Source organism: Diorhabda carinulata, chromosome 2, assembly GCF_026250575.1.
Source record: "Diorhabda carinulata isolate Delta chromosome 2, icDioCari1.1, whole genome shotgun sequence".
Classification (NCBI taxonomy): Eukaryota; Metazoa; Arthropoda; class Insecta; order Coleoptera; family Chrysomelidae; genus Diorhabda; species Diorhabda carinulata.
Genome location: NC_079461.1, coordinates 21,086,171 through 21,098,612, shown reverse-complemented (window position 1 = coordinate 21,098,612; position 12,442 = coordinate 21,086,171). Strand labels below are relative to the sequence as shown.

General features: G+C 33.5%; 1 protein-coding gene across 2 annotated transcripts in view; it reads left to right on the top strand.

Annotated features, from left to right (window-relative positions):
* The window catches only part of LOC130903547 (dynein axonemal heavy chain 1-like), a 79,298-nt gene that overhangs the window by 12,351 nt on the left and 54,505 nt on the right, over positions 1-12,442 (top strand). For both annotated transcript variants that reach the window (XM_057815707.1, XM_057815706.1), the window contains exons 16-20: positions 32-223; positions 1,952-2,129; positions 9,309-9,441; positions 9,972-10,199; positions 10,266-10,463. In XM_057815707.1, the coding sequence (XP_057671690.1) occupies positions 32-223; positions 1,952-2,129; positions 9,309-9,441; positions 9,972-10,199; positions 10,266-10,463 (929 nt within the window). The remainder of the gene's footprint in view (positions 1-31; positions 224-1,951; positions 2,130-9,308; positions 9,442-9,971; positions 10,200-10,265; positions 10,464-12,442) is intronic.

Below are 12,442 nucleotides of genomic sequence, written 5' to 3'. Positions count from 1 at the left end.
CTTTTTGTATGAATCGTATGTTTATTTAAAGGGATTTTATTGGATTTTACGACCGGTGTTACTTTTCATGATTGTTTGGAATTGGGAGTGGATCAATATGTCGAGAAGATGGCGAGTATAGCCGAACGTGCTACTAAGGAATATTCGATCGAACAAACTTTGGAGAAGATGATGTCCGAATGGGAAAATAATAAGCTGGAATTGACACCGTACAAAACTACAGGTGAATTAGTTTTGTCATCCTTAGCACAAAAATCGACTCGATTCGCTTTTTTGTGGATCAAATAAGTTTCTTTACTCCATCTCGTTCGATGCTATCCCTCGACATGCTCTTGTAAATATTGCCGTACGTAACCTGCAGTAGGTGAACGGGTATTGTCCTACCTTAGGATGAAGTTTTCTTTCACGCAATACTGCGCGAATCTCTCTCCAGGTCTTGTGTAGACTTGTCCTCTTCTATTGCTACCATGCAAGCACACTTCGCTTTCGTCTGAGAAGAGAACGAAGCCCCACTGTTCGTCATTTCAATTAACGTGTTCTCCGCCAAATCGTAGACGGGTTGCTCGGTGGGTTGTGGTTAATTTCGGGCCAGTAGCTGCCTTAAATCTTCTTCTGATTGTCTAGCCACTCCTCGCGTTTATCTAACGTCTTGTTGGACTGATTCCTCAGCGGTATGCTGACAATGAGATCTTTTTCTTCCGGAACCGCGTCTTCGATGAAAGTTATCATTCTCTTGGTAATTACGGTAAAATCTAGAAACCCAGACTGACCCATGTTTAACGCACTGGCCACTTCTAGCTGACCCTGCACTTGTCGCAATAGAATGAACGCCTGAGCAGGTTTATAACTTGTTGTGTCCATTTTCAGGTAGAATTCTTAACGTTTAAGGGGAAAACCTTTCATAATGGTTGGAATTATTGTGAAGAACCATGAAGGGTGGTTCTCGATCATAAAATTGCACTTTAATGCTCTTGTTTTAGTGGTCTTATTCTTTTCGGATTACAAAAATCATTTTCTCGTCCTACTTTTGGATCTAGTCGCAATTGGAGCCGTATTACCAGCTTCTTCTTTTTCTTTGGAAACTGGTTTTGATTCAAAATCGTGCTGGTAGAACCAAGTATCATGTAAAGGATCTTTGTTCCCACATCTACTGTACACATATCTCTCTGGTAACTGAAGCTGTGTCCACTCTATGTCTTTCGACAATGTAAATTTCTGGCACGTCCACAGTGGCCTGTACATGTGGACACATTGACAGACATTCATTTCATAGTTAAGCGAAGTGCTTTCAATTTACTGATATTCAATTTACGAGGCGGCTGCTATTGCAATCATCATTTCCACAGTTGATAGCAATTTGGACCGCAGACGCCGCCCAAGGAGGTTTTGGGTACGAAATAGCCTTGTTCGAGGAAGAAAATACACAGTGATTTATATAGACGAGCTCAATTTGGAATACCGACGTGCAGGATTCAAAAATTTTTGGCAAAAGTCGAACTGAGGTTGAAACGACGACACGTCCATAATGCTGCTTTCTATTCGACCGCCTTTGATCCGTACCGATTTGTTTCGGGTTTACAATTGTTCGACATTGTCGATCGACCAAGTCGAATGGTGTCGATCAACATAATGTGAACACAGCTTAAGATTTCAGCTTCACACTGCTTAATAAGAAACTCAAATCTTCTCCGAGTTGATCAACAATCTTGAATTATCATGTTTTTTTTGGATGTTTTCCACGTTCATAGTTTGTGTGATCACTTTCAAATGCACCAGGGTCAATTTTATAATGTTTGTATTGAAAGTGAAATGTTTTGATACAGTTTTAACACGTGTTGATTATTTTATTTTGTTCCCACACTTTACTAAATTTTTTTCACTTCACTATATTTCAACCAATCTAATTATTATCACTATTTTTCATACGTTTTTAATGAAAATCTTATAATAGGTACTTATATTATGAAGGTGTCTGATGAAATTCAACAGTTATTGGACGACCAAATTGTACTGACCCAACAGATTTCGTTTAGTCCTTTCAAAGGACCATTCGAAGAGACGATAGATGAATGGGAAGAAAAACTTAAAACAACAGCTCTAGTTATTGAAGAATGGATGGACGTACAAAAGTGATTATTACAAATTTATAGTATTTACAAAATAGATTTGTTCAAATTCCGAATCAGTTTAGGTATAGATCGCATGCGCACTTTCAAAATTATCGTGACTTCTCCCTCTAGCGAACTGATTCGGAATTTGATCCGCGTACAAATCTGATAGTTTAGTTTTTACAATAAAATAAACGGAACAGTGAAAGAAAAAATAGTACATATCGACGAAACACCCTATATAAATATGAATGAGCAGCTTTTTATAATGAAAAATACGTAAAAAATCGTATAATTTTGTTCGTACTCGTTTTTAGAATTTTTCTCCATTATAGTCGCAGCATTTTTTGTTCACCCTATATATCAGTAGCACAGAGGTAAACCGTCGCATCTCCACGTTTAGCTAAATTTGAGTTCACTACACTTTACCGCAAACAAAATTTTCTTTTTTCTAACGGCAAAAGATCGTAAGTATCAATGCATTTAGTATATGAGATATTCGAGGTAGAAACTGTAGTATCTCCTGTACCCACGGTAAGTAAATAATAGTAACTCCACCGAGCGGTACTGCGCATGAATCTGAAGCTAGATTTCAGTAGTGGTAAATGATCGTATCTCCATTCTTCAGTGTTTTCCACCTGTTTAGAACTACTAATAATGACGAGCAGAAGCAGAAACCTTGTGCAGCTGGCTTTGGAAAATGTAAGAAAAGGTAATGACAGATACGGTGTGTAAAATTTTCACTGATAGCTTAAATTAACATGAGGTTATAATTTTAAAAATCCTGGGCAAAGTAATGTATTGTTATATTCTAATACTAAATGAACGCTTGTGACAAATGTGAACATTATACAAGAACACATTTTTTGATTGTCTGTTACAAGAAAAAATGATGCCCTCAGTAATTAATCAATTTGGAGATACGACTGTTTACCTCTAAGCTTCATTTCAGAAACCACAACTAATGAATCTGTCCCAGTTGGAAAAAATATAGCAAAAAGTGTCGACAATGCAAGGAAAGATAATATCACATACGGTAAGTCAAATTTTCATATAAACTTACGAATAAAAGAGAAATGATTCTCTCACTGACCATGTACTTTGAAGATACGGCTATTTAGGTATCTGTAAACTTTGTTTCAGAAAACACATCAGATGAAGCTGTTGTAAAAAACGTCACGGAAATTGTAGAAATTTTTGATACTGTGTCTGAAACCGCAAATTATGATTTTATGCTTAATTCTCGCCTTGAAATTCAACCTGAATCTTTTCCCTTAGAACAAACGCAAAATAGAGAAGTAGTACTCGAAGGCACTTTGAAACAAAGGGAATCTCAAACTGAGTTTGAAATTTCGAAGAATTTAGAAGCAGTGGCTTCGAACTTTAGAAATAACTGTACAGAATGAAGCAACTCAGAAGATATGTCCATTTCCGAAACCGAATCTGAGGAGAATTTGCCTCTCTCAAGCATAGCTGCAGAACTAGGCCATTCTTCTAGCAGTTCTACTGACTCACACCTCAAACAAATGGAAGAAAATACAAGTAAAACGACTCCAGCAGCTATTGATGATTACGATGGGATTGGGGAAGCTTATCTTGGTGATGACAGCGACGCGGATCCTGACTACGTTCCAAGTTCAGAATCTGAAACAGAACAAGCCTCAATCCAAAATTTGGAAAGTGAACAAGAGAATGTCGAAAATCTACATGGTGCTGCAAACCCGACTGCAAAAAAGGAGATTAGGAAACAACTAAGAAATATCGACCAATGGAAAGCAACCAAGAGAACAGTGAAGACGTTATCTGGAAAAGAGCATATTTCTAAAACAGGCAAGTTAATATGTGCAAAATCCATGAAACAAGCATGCGGGTCCTGCAAGAAAAAGTGTTCAGAAAAAATTAAACAAGATGTACGAAACTAAATATTCCACAGTTACTGGGACGCATAAAAAAACTGGGATGTAAAGCGGCAATTTATAATATCACATGTCAGCAGTAAGCCCCCGAATTGAGTAAAATCGAAAGACGGCAGCAGGAATGGTCAAAGGAAGCAAACAATTTCCTACTACTTTGATGTAAATGGGTCACGAATAGAAGTCCGCAAAGTGTTTTTCCTAAATACATTAGGAATCTCAGAAACTGTAGTAAGAACGTCATTGAAAAAGGGAACTCTGGGGGGTTTTGCTGCACGTGATATGAGAGGTCGACACGTACCTTCAAACAAACTTCAGGAAAATGTCCTCAACAGAGTTAGATCTCATATCAGGGCATTTCCTTTGTATCAGAGTCACTACAGCCGCGAGAAAAGTGCTAAAAGCTATTTGGGAAGTGACCTAAATACAGAGAGGCTTTACCAATTGTACAAACAAAAGTGTGTAGAAGATAATGTTCCACAGAATGAAGTCGTGAAGCATTGGGCTTACAAGCGTGTCTTTGATAATGAATTCAATCTAGGATTTAAGAAACCTTCCAGTGACACCTGTGATACTTGTGACAGTTTTGTTTTGAAACTTAAAGATAACTCTCTTGACGAAAAAGATAAGCAAGAAGCTCAACACGCTTACCGTGCTCACCTTGACGAAGCCGAAAGACGGTACTAAGAAAAAAGTAGGGAAGAAATGAGTAGGGGCCTTGAAAAAACCAAGGTAATAATGTTAGACCTTCAAAAATGTTTACCTACTCCATATCTGTCGAATTGCCAAAGCTTCTATTTGCTAAAATTGTGGACACTCAATCACACGATATACGATGCTACCGATAAGAAATCCTACTGTATAACTTGGGACGAGTCCAAAGCTGGAAGAGGAGGGAATGAAGTTGCTTCGGCGCTGTTAAAATGGGCAGACAATGTTATTGCTGAAAGTGGAACCGAAAATTTAATAATATGGTCCGACAACTGTCCTATCCAAAATAGAAACATTATGATGTTAACAAGCTACTTTTGGCTCTTAAAAGTATGTCCGTCTCTGAAAACTGTTGTTCACAAATTTCTTTTACGTGGGCATACTCACATGGAAGCTGACCATATCCACGGTTTGATTGAGAGAACAGTAAAGAAACAACCCACGATGCAAATTGTAACTCCTTGGGACTGGGAGCAACTTATACGAGCTTCTGGTGCAACAGTTTTCAGTATGGAAATAGAAGATTTTAAAAATTTTGAAGTTTTGTATAACTCCCGCGAAGCACCCTTCACAAGCAGGAAACAAAATACGGACAAAGAAAATTTTCTAATATCTGCAGTTGTTTGGTTGGAGGCACGTGTTGAGTCACCATCCATCATTTATTATAAAACAAAATTCGACCAAGAAACCTTCAAAACTGTTAATTTTGCAAGATCTGTTAGACAGGTGATGAAACTACCTGACAACTTACCTGCCATAAGAAATAGTCCAAAGGGGGTCAACAAAAAGAAGAAAGATCACTTAATTACACTTCTCAAGTGGGTCCCGACCACCTTTCATGACTACTACAGAAATATACCAGTAGCATCAAAAGATGGGCAAGACGATGACGAATAAATTTAACTGTTTTGTCTTTTTAAGCTTGGCATTCAGTTCATGTTTCTTTTTGTGTATTTGAATAAAATTTCAGTTTAAAAATATGATTTTTTAAATTAAATGAGGAGTAGTAACTACCCTTTATCTGTTATTTCACGTTGAAGTAAATAGTCGTAAGTCCACAAAATCAAGTTCAGGTATGGGTTATGGAAACAATGAATACTTCTTTTTGTCATGCAGAGCGTATTGATACGGAGTGCAAGAGTAGGAATTCCTGCTATTTTTCAATTTTCGGCAATTTTTTTAATAGATGAAATAAAAACTGTTTTCGTTAATTTCTCAAAACTCTCTATAATGGAGATGCGACGGTTTACCTCTGTGCTACTGATATATTTAACCTCTTTTATAAAACAAAATACACTTACCAAAATAATATATGATTCCCAACAGTTTTGCCTATTAAAAGTTTGTAAACAATGCTTATTTGTGAAAAAATATGCCAAATTTTTATGAAAATAAAATCTTCATAGGTTAATTAAACAACAACTGAACTGAAAGTTTTACGACTCAAATAAAACACAACACAAAATGAATGTTTACTAAAATACACAATTTAGAATTATATTAATAATTTTAATGCACTTAGGTTATTAAATATGTATATTCACGAAATTTGACTGATATTTTTCTATCATTCTATTAAACGAAAAAATGCACTAATCACCATTTATCACAGTTACATTCCAAAATGGCAGCTTTTCGTAGGAAAAAAATTGGTTTTCATCATATATTACAATACAACAATAGTTATAGATTATCATATTTTGATAAACTTTTGTTAACAATTCGTGACATTAAAAAGGTTTCCAAAACATTAAAACTCCATTTGAATTATCATAAATCAAAAATTAATAACTACAACTGTATTTCGCTCTCTACCTATAAATGTTTTTCTACGATGATCTGATCATACGACAGCCGGTGTACATTTAGTGTAGCACTATTAGAGTATTGTACGAGAGAGATAACACGATATGAATTTGGGGATTAAAAAAAGAGAACAACTAATCGTTAAAATTGATTTAATTTCACGATAGTTTTTATGTATTCGTATCAGATACCGCGTTTATTGTTACAATAATTGCGACGTTGTCAACTATTTGAATTCGTGGGGATACATATACAGAATAATAATTCGAAATTGAATTATTTGTTTTTATCTATGAAATGTAGCAGTGGATAAAATGAGAATATCGTTTCCTGTTACTTTCTGTAGTAACCGAATTTTCAACAAACATAATTATCATCTATTTGATTTGCTTCAAATTAAACTTTGTGATAATGTAATATACTCGTGGGCACATCAAGTCGATAAATATTAAAGTTTTGTTCATTATAGATTTACGATCAATTTATAATTACTGAAAGTTTGAAATTTGTATATTGCCGTAAGGTCGATTAACGAAGATTGGCTGTCGTGCTTAGTAGTTTTGATCAAATACTTTCACAAATTTGCTTTGGGATTAACTTTTCACTTGGATAAATTAAAATCGATGAGATATTTTTAATACCAATCTATCAATGTAAAAGACAGAACTTTATATTATAATTTGATAAAGTTTTTGTTCCCCAAAGATCAGAAACCAAATTTTCCAAGAGTAATTTTCAAAGGAATGTCTTTTGTGATATTATTCTCATATTGCTGAAAAGATATTTGCGCATGCGTTGTGAGATTCTCACGAAATTTCAGCCATTCTGGACGCTGATTGAAATTCGTATAATTGTGAAGATTTTTCTGAAAATATTTAATGCTGAATTCAAAAGTGGCCGTATCATCCAAAAATTGTAGCAACTTGCGATATCATCAAAAAAATTTACCAAATTTCGATCGTCTAATTAAGGTTAGAAAGATAGAAGAAGGAATAAAAGAACGCTTACTGGATAAATTCGATTCTATTATTAACCCGGTTTACATAACACGGGCTACTTTTTCCTATTTCCTAGCCTTAAGTTTCACTAGCACCTCACTTTTCAAACAACCCTCGTATATATTTTTAAAATAAAACATCAAAGATGTAATTGCTGTAATTTATAGAATGATAGTTGATATTTTGAAGAATGTAATATTTCAATTAAGTATAATACATTCAAATACTAAGAATTTAGCTAAATTGATATTGTAAATAACAAATTCAATTAGCAAAAAAAATAACGAAGAGTTTATGTCATGTATTCTCTCATAAGTATGTTAGTGATGAAAAATGATATTATATATATATATATATATATATATATATATATATATATATATATTAATTCTATTATATACAGTAGGAAATATTGGAATGTAACAAAAAGTTCAGATTTACTACATATATTTATGTAAATTAACTTCTATGAAATTTTATTCACCAAATTAGATCGTGTACAACAAAATTAGTAAATATTTTGTAAAAATTTCTATATAAAGTTTCATTATTGTGAAGAATTCAAAAAGTAAGGTCCACATTCAATTTAAAAGGTAAACAATTTAATTCCAAAAAGTATGCTTAGCGCAAGCGCATTCGCCATGTTAAAAAGTTATTATGAAATGAATATGAAAATTTTGGGCACTTTTTATAAATATGGCTAATATCCTTGCAGTTAAATGAAAAATTGCACAAAGTACTTACAGTTCAGTACAAAGTTCTAGTTAGATTGATAGTTGGAAACATAAAGAACAAAGCTATACAATAATATACGCGAAAATATCTGTTTCTAATGCCAAACGAGCATGAACAATAAATTTGTGTAAAATCTAATCTATAATCGTTAAAACTATACAATCTATTGAAACCGAAAAACTTTTTATTAAATTCTTAGTCCGAAGTCGTTAAAAAAACGGCAGCCATGAATACTTTACAGTTGTGAACGAATATATCTTTAGCACTTGTTACTCGAAAATAGTCCTTACGGCACCCATACAAAGATACGTAAATTGAATCACCGATCGGTAATCGTTGACGCAAGCGAAATTCATGTGCGGACCAAAAAAACAAAATGCACTTGTTTGATTTCAACCTATATTTTGATTTTATTTGTTAAGGGCCAATTTAAGAGTTTTCAACCGTGGATCACGGGGAATTATTACTATTATATTAACCGATAAATTGTTAATTATTACTTGTTTTATTTCTATTTTCTTTATAAACATAATCCTACGCTGATAAATTTGTAATTAAAGTGTCCCAAAAACATGGTTGAAGTTGGGGCATGCGCTGAATAAATTTTGATATGTACCATGAATTATTAAACCACAACTATTCAATTATATTATTAAATTGCATTTTATTAATCCTAAGTAATTACACAATTTTTTTATTCGCTACATTCCCTTTTATATATATGATTATTCAAATAAATTTGTTTTAATGCCAAAACGAAATATTCAATCTACTAATCATATTGACTTTATGTTGGTATAACAGTCAACTGTATTGTGAAATAGTAATTAATATGCATAAATTCAAATGTTTTTTACTTTTTAATTATAGATGGTCGTTTTGTAATCATGAAATAATCAACGTAGTTAAAATAATGAAGTTCGGGACATTTTACATAAATGATATTATGACACTAAAAACAATATCACCTCATAATTTTATTAAAAGACAAAAAAAGTTTTTAAATTTTAATAGTTACGAATATAATTCCCTTCCAGGCAATGGATGTATTTAGAACCTATATTCACTAGTGAGGATATAACCAAGCAGTTACCTGTCGAAAGTAAAAAATATAATTCGATGGAGAGAACGTGGAAAAGAATTATGAGAAGCGCTCTCGATTGTCCACAGGTACAGGATGTTTTTCGAAATAATATAAAGAACCGACATTATTAAATTTACGAATACACTCGAAGTATTTCGATTTCTCTTTTTTATTTGTATTGTTTAAAGTTTTAATGTCACCTGTCAATTCGTTTTCGATCACATTCTTTCGTATAAACTTGGCTAATTAAATTAAACGTTTATCTGTCACATGTTGTTAGCTGCAGTCACGTGATTATAGGACGCCATTTTTTTCGTGCTGCATTCTTCTAATTTTTAAATCACTCAACATAGTCGTCCCGTATTGAATTTTAAAAAGGGTTTTAAATTAAATAATTATGGAGGTGTATGAATCGGTAGTATACGGGGTGTTTAGCTATATAGACGTTATTAGAATTATTTTTTATGCATTATTATTAATATAGTGGTGATTTTGAACGATTTGTTATTAAATAGTTTTTCAAAGTTATAATAATTTGTTTGTTGAAATGTTTTGGAGGATTTCAGATAAAATTTTTTTCGATTTTAGTTCAATTAACAATTATTTCGTATTGTAGATAATCGAATATTGCGGCAACCGACCACTTTTAGAGGTCTTACGAGACGCCAATCATATATTACAAATAGTCCAGAAAGGTCTTTCCGAATATTTGGAAGTCAAACGTATGATATTCCCTAGATTGTTCTTTCTCAGCGACGACGAATTGCTGGAGATTCTATCTCAAGCTAGAAATCCGTTGGCCGTACAACCCCATCTTAAAAAATGTTTCGAAAATATTGCGATGGTAAAGAAATTTCGTTTAATACCAAAAAAAATGTTTAACTTTTGATTTTCGGGGGGGTGGGTTTAGTTAACTTTCGAAGAAGATTTACGTATCACGCAAATGTTTTCGGCCGAAGAAGAATGCGTCGATCTGGAACCGACTTTATACCCGACTGGAAACGTGGAAAATTGGTTGGTTGTGGTTGAAAATTCGATGAAAAATACGGTTAGAACTCAGTTGGGGAAATCCCTCGAGGATCTACCTCTCAAATCGAGAAAAGAATGGGTGAGAATAACTTCACTGCTTATTTTTATTTGTTCTAATCATTTTGAAATGTTTATCGTAGCGATAGTTTGTATAAACATTGGAATGTCAATATATTATTTGTTTTGTTTACAAATGAAGCCGGTTTTCCACGCGACCGCGTGATTAATTCAAATTCTATTTGTGTAAACACGTGGGCGGCATCGGCGTGTAATAATCTTTGATGTACGTTCCCTAATTAAATGCACCCTCGAAATTCAATAATCTTGTAGTGGAAAAATTAAGACTAGAGCTGTCGACTAGCGAAAATTATACATTATACAATTAGTCCAGGAGCTATATTCAAATTCGGTGCAAGAAACTGGAAATGGAACCGAGAAATATTCGAATTTGTTGAAATAAAACTGATGGAGGATTTCGAAACGTTTAGGATGGTAAGCGTTAAGGACTATTCACACGGTGAAGATCCAGCTGAAGCGTCTATTAAAGGCAGAATCCTACGAATGTTTTTTATGTTTGAAGATCCAGATTTAAGCGTCTATTAAAGGCAGAATCCTGCGAATGTTTTTTATCTTTTAAGATCCAGGTTTAAGCGTCTTTTAAAGGCAGAATCCTACGAATGTTTTTTATGTTTGAAGATCCAGCTGAAGCTTTGTTCATGGTGTTGACTTGACTGTGACGAAACGTAGCATTTTGTGAATTTTATTCAATTGATAACTTGAAATTTTCTCTTTTTGATGTTGAAATTGATTCATCGGTCATCGGTATGTCGTCAATTTCTATGGGAAACTATCCGAAACCGTTCAGTATGAATATCACGAACGATTCCAGAAATTTTAACTTTGTGTTTTAATGTTTTTCTTGTTTTCGAATAATGGAAAGTTTCTGTTACGAAATACCTTCGACGTAAGAGAAAATTATGAAAATATTTTGGCGTTAGAGCAATTTGTTTCTATGTTGTTACAAAGGAAAATACCTCGAGATACTTTTCAAAATATTACTTTCCAGAGTTGATTGTAGAAGTTATATTCTGTTTCTGTTCGCTTCTTACAACAATAATTTGAATTTTATATATCAATTTCAACTTTCTCGAAAGGTGATTTCGAGAACTTTTTGAAATTTGTTTAAATTTCCATAAAATTAACACACCATTTGTAAATTATATGGAAATCAATTTCTGACGATTTTTTTTTTGATAACAATGCTAGAGAAAACAAAAACAAGTTGAAAGTCATCCGACAGCAATTTTACTTCGAGAAAAATTTATTTACATTGAAACGAAAAAACAGTTTCTTTCAATAACCGATAACAAACAATAAATAGCTTTCCGTCTGATATTGATTTATTGAATGATAAACTTTTTTGAAAAAATTCCATTCGCCCAGAAAATGCAAGTAAAAATAAGATTTATTAGGACGAGATTTTCGATTCGTTTTCTTTAAATTTCATCGGTACTGGAACGACTAAAATTCTTAAGTCTTCATCTAAAACCTACCTGGGGTGTGTTTGTGTGAGCAGGTATCCATGGGGGAAGTCACATGGATCCATACTGTCCAAATGGACAACGATCCAATACCCGTGAACATCCTTCATTCCATACAAAATGGAGTGGCCCGCTCGCTCACCTGTCCTGACGCCATGTGATTCATTTCTGTTATTTCCGTCCTCCGGACTGCAATTGAAGAATTTGAAAACGTTGTACCTGCATCTCCGTTGAGTTACATCGCCTTAACTGCATTGGTCAAGATGGACATCAATTATTGTATAAATTCATCTCAGTTTGACTAAATTCAATGGATTTTCTTTTTGGAAAACCGAATCCGTAAAATTTTATTCACGAAACGATAAAAACTTGAACAAAAAACACTTTTTATTGCATTGTGTTCTTCATAAAATGAGTTGATGTTTTCAAACGAATTACTTGACATTTTTCAATTTCGAGTTTATCTATCGATTGATATGAATACGATTATTATGAATGTCAATAATTTTTGAAACAG